Source organism: Drosophila willistoni, assembly GCF_018902025.1.
Source record: "Drosophila willistoni isolate 14030-0811.24 chromosome XL unlocalized genomic scaffold, UCI_dwil_1.1 Seg141, whole genome shotgun sequence".
NCBI lineage: Eukaryota > Metazoa > Arthropoda > Insecta > Diptera > Drosophilidae > Drosophila > Drosophila willistoni.
This window is the reverse complement of record NW_025814052.1, coordinates 1,654,662-1,673,578: the sequence shown is the minus strand read 5'-3', so window position 1 is coordinate 1,673,578 and position 18,917 is coordinate 1,654,662. Positions and strand designations below refer to the sequence as shown.

The 18,917-nt window shown below is 34.2% G+C and overlaps 2 protein-coding genes and 2 long non-coding RNA genes across 6 annotated transcripts; 1 reads left to right on the top strand and 3 right to left on the bottom strand.

Moving 5' to 3' along the window:
* Positions 1–73: 73 nt before the first annotated feature.
* On the bottom strand, positions 74–9,765 carry LOC6648363 (chondroitin sulfate synthase 1). Of its 2 annotated transcripts, XM_015177203.3 has the most exons (6): positions 9,747–9,765; positions 4,865–5,679; positions 4,661–4,801; positions 4,398–4,575; positions 1,162–1,575; positions 74–1,098 (listed from the first exon to the last, which is right to left on the bottom strand). In XM_015177203.3, exons 2-6 carry the CDS (start codon positions 5,630–5,632, stop codon positions 89–91), a joined length of 2,511 nt encoding a protein of 836 aa, XP_015032689.1. In that variant the 5' UTR covers positions 5,633–5,679; positions 9,747–9,765; the 3' UTR covers positions 74–88. The 2 variants fall into 2 exon arrangements, with proteins under 2 accessions (XP_015032689.1, XP_002071109.2); XM_002071073.4 differs by lacking the exon at positions 9,747–9,765 and having other exon boundaries at positions 4,865–5,899.
* On the top strand, positions 2,068–4,578 carry LOC6648364 (alkaline phosphatase, tissue-nonspecific isozyme). 2 transcript variants are annotated; one of them, XM_023179536.2, is made up of 4 exons: positions 2,068–2,939; positions 2,998–3,591; positions 4,122–4,354; positions 4,421–4,578. In XM_023179536.2, exons 1-3 carry the CDS (start codon positions 2,246–2,248, stop codon positions 4,310–4,312), a joined length of 1,479 nt encoding a protein of 492 aa, XP_023035304.1. In that variant the 5' UTR covers positions 2,068–2,245; the 3' UTR covers positions 4,313–4,354; positions 4,421–4,578. The 2 variants fall into 2 exon arrangements, with proteins under 2 accessions (XP_023035304.1, XP_002071110.2); XM_002071074.4 differs by lacking the exon at positions 4,421–4,578 and having other exon boundaries at positions 2,090–2,939; positions 4,122–4,419.
* A 479-nt stretch (positions 9,766–10,244) lies between the features above and the next one.
* LOC124460496 lies at positions 10,245–11,031 on the bottom strand. The gene is made up of 2 exons (XR_006954403.1): positions 10,610–11,031; positions 10,245–10,508 (listed from the first exon to the last, which is right to left on the bottom strand). It is a non-coding gene; the product is annotated as an uncharacterized LOC124460496 (long non-coding RNA).
* A 4,896-nt stretch (positions 11,032–15,927) lies between these two features.
* On the bottom strand, positions 15,928–16,713 carry LOC124460456. The gene is made up of 2 exons (XR_006954355.1): positions 16,292–16,713; positions 15,928–16,161 (listed from the first exon to the last, which is right to left on the bottom strand). It is a non-coding gene; the product is annotated as an uncharacterized LOC124460456 (long non-coding RNA).
* Positions 16,714–18,917: the final 2,204 nt, after the last annotated feature.

Below are 18,917 nucleotides of genomic sequence, written 5' to 3'. Positions count from 1 at the left end.
TATACTATATAACTAGCACATACACACACACACACACACAGAGGCACAGAAAACATACATACAACTAATACTATTCCAAATGATTGGATCATCTCGCTTGTTGTTGCTGCTGCTGCTGCTGCTGAAATTTCCTTCGATTGAATTCAACAATAAAATCTATATTATCGGGATTATTGTGAAACAATTGCTCCATCAGTCGTGTACTGCCTAATGAATTGGCCTTTGTACCCAGACACATATTATATTGAGGTGCATCCAATTGGGTGTCACAGCTAATATCATGATAGATATGGACTAGAGTCGGATCGACGGCCCGGAATACGGTGAGACGACGCCATTGTTCCGCCTCTTGATTATAATCAGCTGTGGGCATTTCAGCGGTATTTGTTAGAAAACCACGTTGCCGTGTACCAACTCGTACAATTTTCTCCAGAAATTTAACATCCTCGAGCCCCCAGCCAGTGATATCCTTGTCAAAGCCATTGATATCCTCATCCAAAATATCCGATTTATAGATGGCACAGATGCCAAAACCAAATTGTCGAAAATAACCATTCTCATCATTAATATCCGATGGATTGAAACCACCACGACCAGCCGATCTCTTTGGATCGTATTGACTGAAGACAATCGGTAGATAAACCTGTTGTCCACGACGCGTATGCATACGGACACGCTGTAAAGTCTCCACTTCAAAGACCATATCCACATCGATGAACAGGATGATATCATCGTGCTCTATATAGGAGGAACGTGCGGCTATATCCAAGGCCACGCCGCGGGAGAATTCACCACTGCGTTGAATCGAATTGATTTGCTCGTAAATGTGTCGTGATCTCAATTCCTGCAACTGATTGACATGCTCATTGAGATCCTCCGTTGTGGAGCCAAAGATCACAACCAATAGATCACAATGTTGTTTCGCTTCAATGCAAATCAATTCGTAGGTACGTAGGAAACGCTGGAAAGTAGCCAAGCGTCCGGATATGGGCAATACAAAGACTATCTTGTCCATAGTGGGAGGCAACAGGGCATTGGCTATGGTGAAATGACTGCTTAGACGGGAAATGCTATTCTGCAGCAGATTGCCAAAGAGACCTGCAATTGAGAATTGAGAATTGATTAACTTTTGATGATCTTGTGACCTTAAACCTAACTTACTTTGCTGCAATGTCACATTGTAGAAATCCTCGTCCATTTCCTTTACAAAGATGCCCGTAAAGGCACGTTGGACATACAAATGCCTACGCACTGGTACAGTCATCTTTTTGCCACGATATTTCTTATAGATCAATAGCAGATCCAATATCAAATCCTGTCCGTGCAATGCATCCAAACGATGATAGCCATAAAGTAATTCACGAAATTCAATAACTCGGCCGCGTTGCCTTGAATAGTTATTGATATTTTCCATAACCTCAGTGATAACATCCTCGAGTCCTTCCCTCATGGCAGAATCGATTTTTTGCTTGGGATTCGCCGAGGTCGGTGAATAGAGACTACGTGCTATAAATGACCATTCCAATAGATCATTTGTATTGCTTGGTATAAATTTATTCAATTCGGGACTGATGCCTGAGGCCAAAAGAGAAAAGAAAAACGCCATTAAATAACATTTTCTAGGTTAGGTTACAAATTTTGAGGTTAGACCATTAAAACTGACTAAATACCCAGGTAAACAACAAGTGTCATACTATTGATGAGTAATGTTCCCATTGGATTGACATTAATAAGCTATAAAAAACCCATAATTACGAACGACAATGACAAATGATCGTTTTGTAGAAGTGCAAGTTTGTTTTTTTTGAAAGTCGTAAATTAAGTTTGGTTAAGACGAAGACTCATTGTCTGTGTTGTTGTTGTTGTTTTTGTTGTTTTTCGTTTTCTTGTTGAGTTAAGAGCTTAGCTTATCGTTTGCTAAAAAGCACATAGCTTCACATGTGCTCATTACCAATCTGCACTTCCAGATGCCTCCTACGTGGAGTTGACATACTTCGATAACTACCTCAAAAAAAAAAAAAAAAAAACCAAAACAAAATAAATAAAGAACAACAAAATTCTAGTTGGCATTACTTTAAAAGCATTTCTATTAGATTTTCAATTCAGTTGGAACTTTAATGCCAAACGAACAACTCGACAGACAGGGACAGGAACAGACGCCTAGACCGAGACAGCAAGAAAACTGAAGTGGGAGAGAGTGTGTGAGAGTGTGAGACGGAGCGAGAGCGAGAGCGAGACAGACACTATGTATTTGCATAATTTTTTACTATTTTCCATAACTTGGATGATTCTACATCTTCTTCTTTTTGGTGAACTTACTACTGGCACCCGTCTACGTCATGAGCCTGTAAGCTTGCTGAATGATGACCTTGGTCCATATTGGGAAGAGCGTAATGCCAGCTATTGGCTGCAACAGGCTCAAAGGCAATTGATCCAGCGTTTGGAACGTTTCCGCAATGCTCGAGGAATTGGTGATGGCCCATTGGATAGTCGTGTGGCAAAGAATATCATTTTGTTCCTAGGCGATGGTCTGTCCATGTCCACGTTGACTGCTGCACGCATACTCAAGGGTCAGCGTGAGGGATTCAGTGGCGAGGAGTGTCAATTGGCAGTCGAGCAATTTCCTTTCTCCGGTTTGAGCAAGACGTACTGCATTAATAAACAGACAGCTGACTCGGCATGTTCGGCTACTGCCTATTTGGCGGGAGTAAAGACAAGTGGCGGGACTGTGGGCCAAAGTGGAGATGGATTCAATGTGGAGCCGATCACCCAGTGGGCCCAACGTGAGGGCAAAGTCACGGGCGTAGTGACAACGACACGTCTAACAGATGCCAGTCCGGCTGGCACTTATGCTCATGTCCAGAATCGTGCTGAAGAGTTGGAAATAGCTCGTCAACTGGTGGAAGATGAGCCGGGACGGGGCATGAAAGTCATTTTGGGTGAGTGGACATAATCAAAACAGAAAAATATTTCTAAATGTCTTCTCTATCTCTGTAGGCGGTGGCTTGGGGAAATTTGTTAGTGAACGACGCGATGATCGCGATCTTCTCGAGCAATGGCTGACAGATAACCCGGATGGTTGTTTTGCCCGTAACCTGGAGGATTTACGTGACTGTCGTCATGGCAATGGCTCACTGCTGGGTGTCTTTGGTGACAATCATTTGGATTATCATCTGGCTGCCAATAAAGAGCAGCCACGTCTCAGCGAGATGACTGCCATGGCCATTGAACGTTTATCTCAGCATCCCAAAGGCTATTTCGCCTTCATCGAAGGCGGACGCATCGATCATGGCCATCATGAGACACGTGCTGGTTATGCGCTCGACGAGATGCTGGAATTTGATGCTGCCATCGAAATGGCCATCAATATGACCGATCCGCATGACACACTCATTGTGGTAACAGCGGATCATGCTCACACTTTGAGTCTGTCTGGTTATGCCAGGCGTGGCACATCCATCTTGGGCCTAGATAAAACCCAAACCGATGTGGATGGTGTACCCTATAGTATATTGAATTATGCCATCGGCAAATGGCAGAGTCTCAACAAGGAGGGCAAACGTGAGAATCCGGCCAAGACATTAAGCAAAAGTAAGTACCACGTTTAGTCAGTATTTACATATACATATACATATTTAGGTTATATGTGGCTGATTCAAAGACGATCTAAAGTTTTTAATATCAAAATCTGTCCACTATATCTAATAGATTCTAATAGTCAAAGTCGTCTTAAGTTTAAGACCAATTTTTCCATTTCTATATTAGTTTTTCTACATGTAGTTGGCAAATATAGCTAGATCAGGCCACTATATCATATAATTCTTATGATGAAAGTCGTCTTAAAATTAAGACCCAATGACTAGAGCAATTTTCATATTGTTTGAATAGTTATAAACTTCTCTCTTCATACATATGTATATGTATAGCCGAATCAAACCACCATATCTTATTGATTCTATAGTAATAATTATTTAAGAATTAGAAAAGGAATTTGTTTACCTAAATTATTCCAAGATCTGTTTAAACTTTTGTATCAGAACAGACCACTATATCTTTTATATCTTATAGAGGCTACCCATTTCATTCCAGTTCTTTAATTTTGATTTCTTTCTTTCTTTTAGCTTCATATTTTCCTAGCTATATACATGGTCGCAAGGGTGTACATTCTGGCGAGGATGTGGCAATATTTGCTCAAGGACCACAATCGCATTTATTTAGCGGAGTTATGGAACAGAATCTATTGCCCCATCTGATGGGCTATGCGGCTTGCTTGGGTCAGGGTCTAACCCTGTGCAATGAGACTCCCGATTAATGCCCGATTAAAACCGATTGAAGGCCGACAAAAATATAATAGGTATTTAATATACATATGTATATTTGATCGACATGTGACTCACCCAATATATTGTGATCCTCAAAGTGTCGCTTATTACTCGATCCTGAAGCATCACTATCGGGCGAAACACTTGGCAGCATATAGGTACTTTCATCGGGTACTTCTAGATATTTGGACATACGTTTGATATCACGATGCAGCAATAGAGATTCCTGGCGTAACTCTTCAGCTTTCAGACCCTATTTTTTTTTTTTTTTTTGGATGGATTAGGTGGGGGAAAAGTTAAGTTATATGAGAGTTAGATGAAAGCTCTTCTTTAGCCACCTGTATATAGGAATGTAGACGATACATAAGCGGTGCCTGCTTAATCGGATGCAATGTGATGGCATTATGGATCTCCTTTCGTTTCAGTTTTCCTGTATAAGCATTACGTCCACTTGAATTATGACGCAGAATATATTGCATCTGAGAGAGAGAGAGAGAGCGGAAATTAGACATGAATCTGAGAAAACTTTTATTCCAACTTACCTCGTAGTTCCAAGTGCAGGGGATGCCAGCAAATTTCTGTACACAACGACCCACTTCAACATCCTCATGCGTGCTATAGAGATTCTTCAGACAGGTTGGTATATGTGGGGCAACACGTCTCAAGGTCTCACTGCTTAATATTACACCGGGACCACCCATGCAGAAATTCTCATCGAATTCCAATGAGAGTAGGCCAAACTCTTCGCTATTACCCTTACCAGCTTGTCCAATGAATTGCGGCTTTGAGCTATCAATGGAGCGTAGGAAACGTTCCAATTTATCTGGCTCCATATAGACATCATCATCGGCACGTATAAACCATTCAAACCGATCGATATAATGCTCATACATATAGTAGAGCATCATGAAGGATTTCTTTTGTGGCGGATAACGATCATCGACATTCTTCAAGCCCACCACAGGCAAATCCTCCGAATAGCTACCCTCCGAACTGAAGAACGCAATCCGTCCTGGTACCTCTCTACCCCATGTATCGTATACAGCTCGTGCTCTGCCCTCTAGGAACCCCTTTGCGGTCATTACGCCCACAAATACCAAATTTCGTTGTGAATTCTGTATGGTATCGTCATCGTTCAGTCCAATTATCTCGTTGGGTGTCTTTAGATTTGTGGGTCTCAGATTGCAACGTTTCACAATCTCCAGAGCTCGATAGTTCTTGAGCACGGTGCCAATGCATAGGCCCAGAGCGATTCCAAAGCAGGCTATGATCAGAGTCTTGCGCTTATTCATCGTGTGTTGCAGCATCATGTTGACGGGTCTGTTTCTCTTTTGGGGGGGTTCGTTTATCACGGCTGCTGTGGGGTAAACAAAAAATACCACAGAATGGGCAGCAAAATGGTGTGGGGGAGATCCAATTTGATTGCTTAATATAAAAGTGGCACGCGTCTGTCTCATCATTGGCTCTCAAAACAAAGACCAAAAAGTGCCAGAAACTCATAACAAGTTGAAAAAGTTGAAATACTTTCAGATTTAGTTCTAGACCAATTAAATTTCAGTGTTAATTAAGTTAAATCGCTATCTTTTCGATATTTGGGATATAAAAAGTTTGCCCCTAAAGTATGCAATACAACATTTAACTGTGTTTTAATATATTTACAACTTATTGTTAGATTCGTTCCATATCAGATTGGTCAAAAATCCCAAAATAATAAAGTCACATACATAAAGTCGAAAATTTCATGAAAATAAATTTTAATTTTAGTTCAATTGACTTAAAGTAGACGAATCAACACCAAAAAAAAAACTTTGTGAGCTTTAAGAACGTTTTGAATATCTCTCAAATTATATATTTTTAATATCATGTATTTGATATTTTTTCGGGCTAGGTGAAAACCTCTTTAATTTAATTTAAATTTAGTTTATTAAATGTAAGAAAAAGTTGATCAACTTTTTTGCCAAATGTCGGATCGATCTTCAGGGAATCGTCCTAGGGGCTCTAGTAAAAGATAAAACCTAAGCAAAGAGCAAATTCTTGTTACAAAGAAACAAACACCAGGTAAATGGATTTCAAAAATAGAAAATTAATACTTCTAGAGCAGATTTTATATATGTACTTAAGTTTTAAGAAATTTTTGAAATATCTATTCTTAAATATTTTATCTACAATTAACTCAGTTCAGGTTTCCCCATCGGTTTTCTGAATCCTAACACAATATGGCAATAAACCAGTTTAGCTTTGAAATATTCTTTACTAACATTAACTAGTTTTTATAAGTAAACTCACCTAACTGACCTTAGCTTACAAAATCTATTTTCAAGATGCAGGACTGAATTCACTGTAAATACTTAACGAAGGGCATTTTCTTATTTACTTAAACTTTTTCGCTCTTTTTATGGTTTCAAAAATAGTTTGAAATACTCATAATTGACCTTGAGTCGGCTTTGGTTTAGTTAGCCTCTTTCCTTCTGGATCCGGTACTGTCAATAACTCAACTTTCAATCGTTTTTACAAATAGTTTTCTATATAATTAACTCCTATTGGATTCATCGTGTTCGTCTCCTACTTCTACTTATGTATGATTGGGCTGATCATTCGAACTTTTATAAAAGCAAATTACTCATGTGAAGAAGTGAAAACTTTTGTTGAACATTTGCTTCGAAAATAGTTTGTGTGTACTATATTGTTTACAACAAAATATTACTTAGGCAAAGTTTTCTTTGGAATTGTTTGCCATTTGAGGCGTACATACACACACACACACACACACACACGCATACAGAGGCATATGTACATAGACACCCACAAACGCACATTTGAATATCTTTTTAGTGCACTTTAGGTAAAAGATCTCCACCTCTCTCTCTCTCTCTGTCTCACATAATTTTAGCCCTTTCCCTCTTTAACTTAAGCACTTGCCACTTACGCTCTGACTTTGTCTCTGTCTCTCTGTCCGTCTTTCAGCCAGTTGTGTGTGATTACTTAAAGATACTTGAGCTGAGATTAAAATATACTCATAAACTCGAGCTGGGGGCAAAGGCATCTAAATTTAGACACTGAAAATGCTGCCATGAACTGGGATTGGGTCTGGGACTGAGACTGAGACTGAGACTGGGGTAAATTGATCGTTGGACAAATATCAATTGGAAGCAAAAATTGAAAAAAAAAAACGAAGGAGGTGCGGGGTGCATGGGGTGTGTGGGTTGAAGTATCTCCAAAGATCTGACGCTACTTTTTGGCGAGTAAACCGAACGAGCTCACATAAATGCTAATTAAATAAACAAACAGCTCAGAAAAACTATTTGGCTATATACATACATAAACCTAAATACAAATCAAAGGCCGGTAAAAATTGGGGAGGAGATTTGTGGGAGACATTAGCTCCCCTCTCTCTCTCTCTGTTTCTCAAAGGTGTTTGGCCGACCTCAATGAGATGTCTCTCTCTCTCTCTCTGCCTATCGTTTATGCTCTTGCTCATTTTCTCTATGTATGCGTATCGGAATTATGCAACTGTTTATATCTGATAATAACTCAATTTCAATTTCAATTTCTATTTTGTTTGTCTTACCTACTGCTCTCTGTCTCTTTCCCTCCCTCTCTCTTTCTCTCTCTCTCTCTTTTAGATAAGGTTTAGTGCTTTTAGCACAAGTTTTTGTATATAAATGAATATATGTATACTCAAATTAACCCAAAGAATGTGAAATAATTAGTTTAGACTCTTAAAAATCAATTTGAATTGACCTTAGAAAAAATCTGATTGACTGAAATGTATATATGACATAGTATATAGAATTGCCGTTATCGTTATTACCGATACAAAAATTGTTCAATTCGCTATGTATAAATAATGATTTTGGTCCAGTTTCAGTTGATTATAATTTGCTTATGTGTGTGCGTTTCATATTCTATAGAAATCGTTGATTAATCAAGCCAAAAATTATCAAGAAGCATTCATTATACCCTGCAAACATACTGTTAAAAGGGTATATTAAAGTAGCCAAAAAGTAGATAATAAACCAAGAATAGACTCTGGGACTCCCTGTACCTACATATATGTACATACATATATATTCATGATCAACATTAAGATATGCGTCAAGTAAAATGATCAAGTTGTTCCATGGGGAAATTGTTGGATGGTGCCAGCTGCGCTACTTTGCTCATGAGAGAGAGGGGGATAGCATGTTGTTTTTTGCACTTATTTTGACTTAATAAATTGGTTCTTATCTCTATTTGATCTCCAGCTGATGATATAAAACACAATGAATTGAATTCATTCATTGAACTCTACAGAATTCTCTTTATAATATAATTATATGAAATTTATATATTCGAACTGTTTGTTTTAGTTTATGTTGGTTTTTAAATTTTGCAAATTCCATTTCCTGTTGGTTAATTTTGAACTAATAAAATTTCTAATATTTAAACATAAATGTTCAATACATATGTATGTATATTCTAAGACGACACTTGATCTGGAATATTAAGGCATTTTTCAACACACAGCAAACAAATTGTAAAGATCGACCAATATGTGTTTGAATTCTGAAAATATGTTGAACAACCTGTGATTTCGTGATATTTTTAGGTGGCAAATTTTCTTCATAATTCATTAAGGATTCCTTAATAACTCCTTTAAGATTCATTAAAGATTCCTTGGTGATTTATTAATGATTTATTTATGATTTCATGACGATTCATAAATGATTCCATATTGATTACTTCATCATTCATTAATGATCACTTCATTCAGTTTTGATTCCTTAATGATGGGGAAAAAATTCCAAAATAATTCCTTAATAATTCAATAACGATATCTTAATCATTCATTAATAATTTCTTAATGTTTCATTAATTATTCCTTAACAATTCTTTGAAAATTCCTTAGTGATTCCCCAATAATTCTTTTCTGATTCCTGATAACTTTTTTTTTTTGTTTTTTTATAAAATGTAACATTAACCGATGCCTTTTTCAATTTGAGACCATTTTCTAAGCAAATCTTCTTTTCAAAATTCTAGTGAATAAACCCATGAAACTTTATTTGATTCTATTTAAAACAATTTCTCTCACATTCTTAAGACAAATGTCCAGATGTCTGGCATTCTTTTTTGAAATGTTTCCTTTCATACTTTTCAACTTAGATCTTATGAATATGTATTGTAGTAAATTCGAATACATATACATATATTCAAATATATGGCCAAGAGTATGGGTAAGGGTATTAAAAGTTGTACTTTGCTTGGTAGAAGCACTTCTGTTTCTGACTACTTGAGATGGTTCTTATTGGTTTCCTAAAAGTAAAAAACAATCTTCATTTGGTTCTTCTTCAGATGCAGTTCAAATTTAGATGCTTTGTGAATGAGTTTCTAACTTAAATGAAGTCTTTTAGTTGGTTTCGCTTGCCTTTATTGGCGGCAACTCACCTGTTGTTTCCGTGCACGTTTTTTTTTTGTTTCTTTTTTTTTATTGTTTTTCCTTTAGTTTCGATTTTTGTTGTTTTTTTTTTGCTATGGTTTGCTACTTTTGCAATGATAATGAATGATTGCAGACTAAGTTGTTATACGATTTTATGTGTTGCTTGCGTCAAGTTGTTAATCTGTTGTTATATTGTGTTATTTAATTTGTTGTCGCACGCAACATCGATGCGATCAAGCGATGTCTGATGACTGTATAGGAAACTATATTATACAGAGTTTTGCATTTATTCTTGTTGCTTTTTGATGTTTCTTAACATAAAACAAAGCGTTTTACTTGTTATCGTTGCCGTTTGAGGCAATTAACTTTGCCTGGTCTATTGGGATGGGTATGTGACGACGAGACACAGGCGCACAAACACAAACACTGAGTGTATGTACACACACACACGCACACACACTCAAAGAGGCACAGTCATAAACGACGACTTCAGCCCATGCTCTTTAATTGTCATATGTCGCTTGTCTCTGAGCCTGTTGTTACGACAATAATAATAAAAAAAAAAACGCAAACTTTTTTTTATTTTTATTTAAATTTTTTTTTTTTTGCAAAAGGTCGGTTTGTTGTCGATACACAAGTTTTTCACAATTTCACTTTTTCTTATTAACAATATAAAATATTCTTTCTTTTCTTGTTGTTTTTGTCATAGTATCAGTTTACTTGGTGGTCTGATTATGTTCCTTAAAAAAAACAAAAAAAAAACGAAGAATCTACATACAGAAAACCGTAAAAAGAAAAACCAAAAAAAAAAAAATAATAATAATAAAGAAGGCAAAATGAAAACCACGTTGAAATCGGTTGAAGAACTAACCCGAGAATGAGCGGCAAGACAGCGGCACAGGCAAGGCAAAGTGGCTACCCAAACTGTAGCCCAACTTGTTGCTCATGTGTACAATATGTACAATATACACCAACTGAGAGAACAATCATCGATTCGGAGAGAAATGGAGAGAGAGAGAGAGAGAGAGCACATGGCCGCTACGCACACAATATGACCGACCGGCCAACCCAAAAAGCAAACCGACCAGCTCGGTCTACCTTTGCGTTGCAAAAGTATCTCTCAGATACGCGTCGGGTGAACTCACTCTCTGACGCAGCTGTTTGCCGTTTGCCCACTCTAGGGATGAGATACATTTTGGGCTCACGCGTGATACGAATAGATCGCCAGTGATCACAAAGGTAAGAGGTGTATAGAGGTGTTTCTAAAGTCAAAACTGGTTCTTAAAACTCAGACTTGCAAATATAATGACAATTTTCTTGTATAATATTTTATTGTTAGGTTATGTTTAATACTTTTCTAACCCAATTACTTATATTATTTAAGAATTTTTACTAATGTAAGTTTCAACAAATATTCAAATTAGATTCCGACTCAATTTTGTGTTGGCTAACTTATAATTGGCGGTTTGAGTCTTGGCTAACGTACTAAAAATATATGTGGTATCTTTTAGGCGCACCATTTGACAGAAAGTAAATTTATTTATTTTATTTACAAGTTTACCATCTTTATACTTCTGTTAGATAGAAAATGCAACATTTTAAGGACTATAGCTTATAAATTATACATATTAAATGTCATATAATTGATTATTTTTTCTAGTCGCGAATTTTGTCATTTAAAATGTAAGGAAATCAAAATGAAACGTAAAGTCTTTGGCTAAATTAATAGTTGTGAACATGCATTTAACTTTTAGCCAGACAAGAAGGCTTATAAGGAGCTAATAAGGTATAACTTTCGAAAATCGATTGAAAATTGATCAAACAATCACAAATTTTCTAAACAAAAACCATTAAATTTGCAAATCTGTATTTTTGCGATTTCTTGACCGATTTTAAAAGATTATGTCTTTATGTGCCTATTTGAAAGTGGTATTTTTATTTGCATAAGAACCTCAAAAAGTAATATTTTAGACAATTTAACAAAAAAAAATCATTATATCTTGAAAAACTCATAATATATTTTCACGAGCTTGGTTAAAAAACCAGAATGTTTTGACTTAATGACTTAATTCTCAAATTTCTTAAAAGTTCTCAATAAAGAAACTTTTGCATACTTTAGGGGTCTAATTTCGGTAATTCCTTTTGCTATTGTGTTAAAAGTAAATAAGAATTACAAGATATTTTCAAACCATCTTTTTAGTGTGCGATAAAAGAAATTTTTTTAATTCTTTGCATACTTTAGGGGGGCAAATTTCCTACATTTTTCACATTCCTCGATCCGGCACTGCAATACATGTGTATATATGTACATATATCTCTAAATAAATATAGCAGATGTTGTTCTATTCTTCTGATCATTCAAATCAAAGGCCGGTAAAAATTGGGGAGGAGATTTGTGGGAGACATTAGCTCCCCTCTCTCTCTCTCTGTTTCTCAAAGGTGTTTGGCCGACCTCAATGAGGTGTCTCTCTCTCTCTCTCTCTGCCTATCGTTTATGCTCTTGCTCATTTTCTCTATGTATGCGTATCGGAATTATGCAACTGTTTATATCTGATAATAACTCAATTTCAATTTCAATTTCTATTTTGTTTGTCTTACCTACTGCTCTCTGTCTCTTTCCCTCCCTCTCTCTTTCTCTCTCTCTCTCTTTTAGATAAGGTTTAGTGCTTTTAGCACAAGTTTTTGTATATAAATGAATATATGTATACTCAAATTAACCCAAAGAATGTGAAATAATTAGTTTAGACTCTTAAAAATCAATTTGAATTGACCTTAGAAAAAATCTGATTGACTGAAATGTATATATGACATAGTATATAGAATTGCCGTTATCGTTATTACCGATACAAAAATTGTTCAATTCGCTATGTATAAATAATGATTTTGGTCCAGTTTCAGTTGATTATAATTTGCTTATGTGTGTGCGTTTCATATTCTATAGAAATCGTTGATTAATCAAGCCAAAAATTATCAAGAAGCATTCATTATACCCTGCAAACATACTGTTAAAAGGGTATATTAAAGTAGCCAAAAAGTAGATAATAAACCAAGAATAGACTCTGGGACTCCCTGTACCTACATATATGTACATACATATATATTCATGATCAACATTAAGATATGCGTCAAGTAAAATGATCAAGTTGTTCCATGGGGAAATTGTTGGATGGTGCCAGCTGCGCTACTTTGCTCATGAGAGAGAGGGGGATAGCATGTTGTTTTTTGCACTTATTTTGACTTAATAAATTGGTTCTTATCTCTATTTGATCTCCAGCTGATGATATAAAACACAATGAATTGAATTCATTCATTGAACTCTACAGAATTCTCTTTATAATATAATTATATGAAATTTATATATTCGAACTGTTTGTTTTAGTTTATGTTGGTTTTTAAATTTTGCAAATTCCATTTCCTGTTGGTTAATTTTGAACTAATAAAATTTTCAATATTTAAACATAAATGTCCAATACATATGTATGTATATTCTAAGACGACACTTGATCTGGAATATTAAGGCATTTTTCAACACACAGCAAACAAATTGTAAAGATCGACCAATATGTGTTTGAATTCTGAAAATATGTTGAACAACCTGTGATTTCGTGATATTTTTAGGTGGCAAATTTTCTTCATAATTCATTAAGGATTCCTTAATAACTCCTTTAAGATTCATTAATGATTCCTTGGTGATTTATTAATGATTTATTTATGATTTCATGACGATTCATAAATGATTCCATATTGATTACTTAATCATTGAATAATGATACTTAATCATTCATAAATAGTTTCCCAATGATTCATAAATTTATTTATGATTTCATGACGATTCATAAATGATTCCATATTGATTACTTAATCATTGAATAATGATACTTAATCATTCATAAATAGTTTCCCAATGATTCATAAATGATTCATTAATGATTCCTTAACAAATCCTTTAAGATTCATTAATGATTCCTTGGTGATTTATTAATGATTTATTTATGATTTCATGACGATTCATAAATGATTCCATATTGATTACTTAATCATTGAATAATGATACTTAATCATTCATAAATAGTTTCCCAATGATTCATAAATTTATTTATGATTTCATGACGATTCATAAATGATTCCATATTGATTACTTAATCATTGAATAATGATACTTAATCATTCATAAATAGTTTCCCAATGATTCATAAATGATTCATTAATGATTCCTTAACAAATCCTTTAAGATTCATTAATGATTCCTTGGTGATTTATTAATGATTTATTTATGATTTCATGACGATTCATAAATGATTTGATATTGATTGCTTAATCATTGAATATTGATACTTAATCATTCATAAATAGTTTCCCAATGATTCATAAATGATTCCTTAACAAATCCTTTAAGATTCATTAATGATTCCTTGGTGATTTATTAATGATTTATTTATGATTTCATGACGATTCATAAATGATTCCATATTGATTACTTCATCATTGAATAATGATACTTAATCATTCAAAAATAGTTTCCCAATGATTCATAAATGATTCATTAATGATTCCTTAACAAATCCTTTAAGATTCATTAATGATTCCTTGGTGATTTATTAATGATTTATTTATGATTTCATGACGATTCATAAATGATTCCATATTGATTACTTCATCATTGAATAATGATACTTAATCATTCAAAAATAGTTTCCCAATGATTCATAAATGATTCATTAATGATTTCTTAACAAATCCTTTAATTCCTTGGTGATTTATTAATGATTTATTTATGATTTCATGACGATTCATAAATGATTCCATATTGATTGCTTAATCATTGAATATTGATACTTAATCATTCATAAATAGTTTCCCAATGATTCATAAATGATTCCTAATTGATTCCTGAACAACTCCTTTAAGATTCATTAAAGATTCCTTGGTGATTTATTAATGATTTATTTATGATTTCATGACGATTCATAAATGATTCCATATTGATTACTTCATCATTCATTAATGATCACTTCATTCAGTTTTGATTCCTTAATGATGGGGAAAAAATTCCAAAATAATTCCTTAATAATTCAATAACGATATCTTAATCATTCATTAATAATTTCTTAATGTTTCATTAATTATTCCTTAACAATTCTTTGAAAATTCCTTAGTGATTCCCCAATAATTCTTTTCTGATTCCTGATAACTTTTTTTTTTGTTTTTTTATAAAATGTAACATTAACCGATGCCTTTTTCAATTTGAGACCATTTTCTAAGCAAATCTTCTTTTCAAAATTCTAGTGAATAAACCCATGAAACTTTATTTGATTCTATTTAAAACAATTTCTCTCACATTCTTAAGACAAATGTCCAGATGTCTGGCATTCTTTTTTGAAATGTTTCCTTTCATACTTTTCAACTTAGATCTTATGAATATGTATTGTAGTAAATTCGAATACATATACATATATTCAAATATATGGCCAAGAGTATGGGTAAGGGTATTAAAAGTTGTACTTTGCTTGGTAGAAGCACTTCTGTTTCTGACTACTTGAGATGGTTCTTATTGGTTTCCTAAAAGTAAAAAACAATCTTCATTTGGTTCTTCTTCAGATGCAGTTCAAATTTAGATGCTTTGTGAATGAGTTTCTAACTTAAATGAAGTCTTTTAGTTGGTTTCGCTTGCCTTTATTGGCGGCAACTCACCTGTTGTTTCCGTGCACGTTTTTTTTTTGTTTCTTTTTTTTTATTGTTTTTCCTTTAGTTTCGATTTTTGTTGTTTTTTTTTTGCTATGGTTTGCTACTTTTGCAATGATAATGAATGATTGCAGACTAAGTTGTTATACGATTTTATGTGTTGCTTGCGTCAAGTTGTTAATCTGTTGTTATATTGTGTTATTTAATTTGTTGTCGCACGCAACATCGATGCGATCAAGCGATGTCTGATGACTGTATAGGAAACTATATTATACAGAGTTTTGCATTTATTCTTGTTGCTTTTTGATGTTTCTTAACATAAAACAAAGCGTTTTACTTGTTATCGTTGCCGTTTGAGGCAATTAACTTTGCCTGGTCTATTGGGATGGGTATGTGACGACGAGACACAGGCGCACAAACACAAACACTGAGTGTATGTACACACACACACGCACACACACTCAAAGAGGCACAGTCATAAACGACGACTTCAGCCCATGCTCTTTAATTGTCATATGTCGCTTGTCTCTGAGCCTGTTGTTACGACAATAATAATAAAAAAAAAAACGCAAACTTTTTTTTATTTTTATTTAAATTTTTTTTTTTTTGCAAAAGGTCGGTTTGTTGTCGATACACAAGTTTTTCACAATTTCACTTTTTCTTATTAACAATATAAAATATTCTTTCTTTTCTTGTTGTTTTTGTCATAGTATCAGTTTACTTGGTGGTCTGATTATGTTCCTTAAAAAAAACAAAAAAAAACGAAGAATCTACATACAGAAAACCGTAAAAAGAAAAACCAAAAAAAAAAAAATAATAATAATAAAGAAGGCAAAATGAAAACCACGTTGAAATCGGTTGAAGAACTAACCCGAGAATGAGCGGCAAGACAGCGGCACAGGCAAGGCAAAGTGGCTACCCAAACTGTAGCCCAACTTGTTGCTCATGTGTACAATATGTACAATATACACCAACTGAGAGAACAATCATCGATTCGGAGAGAAATGGAGAGAGAGAGAGAGAGAGAGCACATGGCCGCTACGCACACAATATGACCGACCGGCCAACCCAAAAAGCAAACCGACCAGCTCGGTCTACCTTTGCGTTGCAAAAGTATCTCTCAGATACGCGTCGGGTGAACTCACTCTCTGACGCAGCTGTTTGCCGTTTGCCCACTCTAGGGATGAGATACATTTTGGGCTCACGCGTGATACGAATAGATCGCCAGTGATCACAAAGGTAAGAGGTGTATAGAGGTGTTTCTAAAGTCAAAACTGGTTCTTAAAACTCAGACTTGCAAATATAATGACAATTTTCTTGTATAATATTTTATTGTTAGGTTATGTTTAATACTTTTCTAACCCAATTACTTATATTATTTAAGAATTTTTACTAATGTAAGTTTCAACAAATATTCAAATTAGATTCCGACTCAATTTTGTGTTGGCTAACTTATAATTGGCGGTTTGAGTCTTGGCTAACGTACTAAAAATATATGTGGTATCTTTTAGGCGCACCATTTGACAGAAAGTAAATTTATTTATTTTATTTACAAGTTTACCATCTTTATACTTCTGTTAGATAGAAAATGCAACATTTTAAGGACTATAGCTTATAAATTATACATATTAAATGTCATATAATTGATTATTTTTTCTAGTCGCGAATTTTGTCATTTAAAATGTAAGGAAATCAAAATGAAACGTAAAGTCTTTGGCTAAATTAATAGTTGTGAACATGCATTTAACTTTTAGCCAGACAAGAAGGCTTATAAGGAGCTAATAAGGTATAACTTTCGAAAATCGATTGAAAATTGATCAAACAATCACAAATTTTCTAAACAAAAACCATTAAATTTGCAAATCTGTATTTTTGCGATTTCTTGACCGATTTTAAAAGATTATGTCTTTATGTGCCTATTTGAAAGTGGTATTTTTATTTGCATAAGAACCTCAAAAAGTAATATTTTAGACAATTTAACAAAAAAAAATCATTATATCTTGAAAAACTCATAATATATTTTCACGAGCTTGGTTAAAAAACCAGAATGTTTTGACTTAATGACTTAATTCTCAAATTTCTTAAAAGTTCTCAATAAAGAAACTTTTGCATACTTTAGGGGTCTAATTTCGGTAATTCCTTTTGCTATTGTGTTAAAAGTAAATAAGAATTACAAGATATTTTCAAACCATCTTTTTAGTGTGCGATAAAAGAAATTTTTTTAATTCTTTGCATACTTTAGGGGGGCAAATTTCCTACATTTTTCACATTCCTCGATCCGGCACTGCAATACATGTGTATATATGTACATATATCTCTAAATAAATATAGCAGATGTTGTTCTATTCTTCTGCGTCTTGTTAGAAATGTATTGAAAAAATGTTGGCAATAAATAAATAAATGTGTTTAAATTAAAAACGGCAGCAACAAATAATTAATTATGCAAATATGTGTGTGTGTGTGTGTGTTGGTGTGTCTCTATCTCTATGTGTTGATGTTATGCTTCGTGTAAATTACAACTAACACTATAAATTTGCCCCGTCTTTTTTTATTTAGCATTTTACAATTTGTTATCGTTGTTGTTGTTGTTGTTATTGTAGTTGTTGTGGTTGTTGCTGCCAATTGGCAATTGTCATTTGGCCATTATTTGCCATTAGCTAAATGCCCTCAATAAATTTTCAAATGGGCCAATAAATACATTAGATACTTTGAGTGGGCTTACGAATTCCACAGAAAAAGGGGGCGTGTCCAAAGAGGAATGGGATGGGGGGATCAGTTAAATTCATTGAATTTCAATAACTTATAAAAAAAATTGCATTTAAAGTGAGAAAAGCTTTCAATTGATTTTAAATGTGAAAAGTTGATATGCAAATTGATTTTGTTTTGGTTTCCGATGTTGTTTAATTTATTTATTATTTATTTATCAATCTATCTATCTATTTTGTTGTCTAGTTATGGGCCTGTTCTTGTTGTTGCTGTTGTTGTTGGTACTGCAAAAGGGGAACATTTAGCCGGCAGCAAAAACAACCCACAAGTCAAATGACATTGCATTTGGCAATAAGTAAAGATCTTAAAGTCGCATAAAACTGACACCATTAAATGTACATTAATCACTTGAACTAGCCATCTCTCTCACTCACTCACTCACTCTCTCAGTCTCTCTTTGCTAAGTACCTCTTATCAGATCCTTCTTGAATATATATACCTACCTATATATACATATATATTTGTATATCTACTTATAAACAACATTATTATTACCTGCTTCATGCATGTCAGATAAACAGCAAAGACAAACACATTCAATCACTGATTCTGACTCTAAGCTAAAGACCTATTAATCAAATACAATTTTGATTTCAAATGAATTGAACCAGTTTGGCTTCCCCCCTTTATTATATAGCTAATGCAATTTGCTCTCTTTAGATACGTTTCCCATTTACAAATTAAGCTAAAAAGAGTTCAAAAACCCAAAAATCTTGGCTATGAAAGTCGTG

Coding starts and splice junctions, on each gene's coding strand:
- LOC6648364 (XM_023179536.2), top strand. CDS start 2,246: ATGTATTTGCATAATTTTTTACTATTTTCCATAACTTGGATGATTCTA. Junction 2,940..2,997: donor GGGCATGAAAGTCATTTTGG/GTGAGTGGACAT, acceptor CTATCTCTGTAG/GCGGTGGCTTGGGGAAATTT. Junction 3,592..4,121: donor GGCCAAGACATTAAGCAAAA/GTAAGTACCACG, acceptor TCTTTCTTTTAG/CTTCATATTTTCCTAGCTAT.
- LOC6648363 (XM_002071073.4), bottom strand. CDS start 5,782: ATGATGAGACAGACGCGTGCCACTTTTATATTAAGCAATCAAATTGGA. Junction 4,802..4,864: donor CCTGCACTTGGAACTACGAG/GTAAGTTGGAAT, acceptor TCTCTCTCTCAG/ATGCAATATATTCTGCGTCA. Junction 1,099..1,161: donor CAATGTGACATTGCAGCAAA/GTAAGTTAGGTT, acceptor TCTCAATTGCAG/GTCTCTTTGGCAATCTGCTG.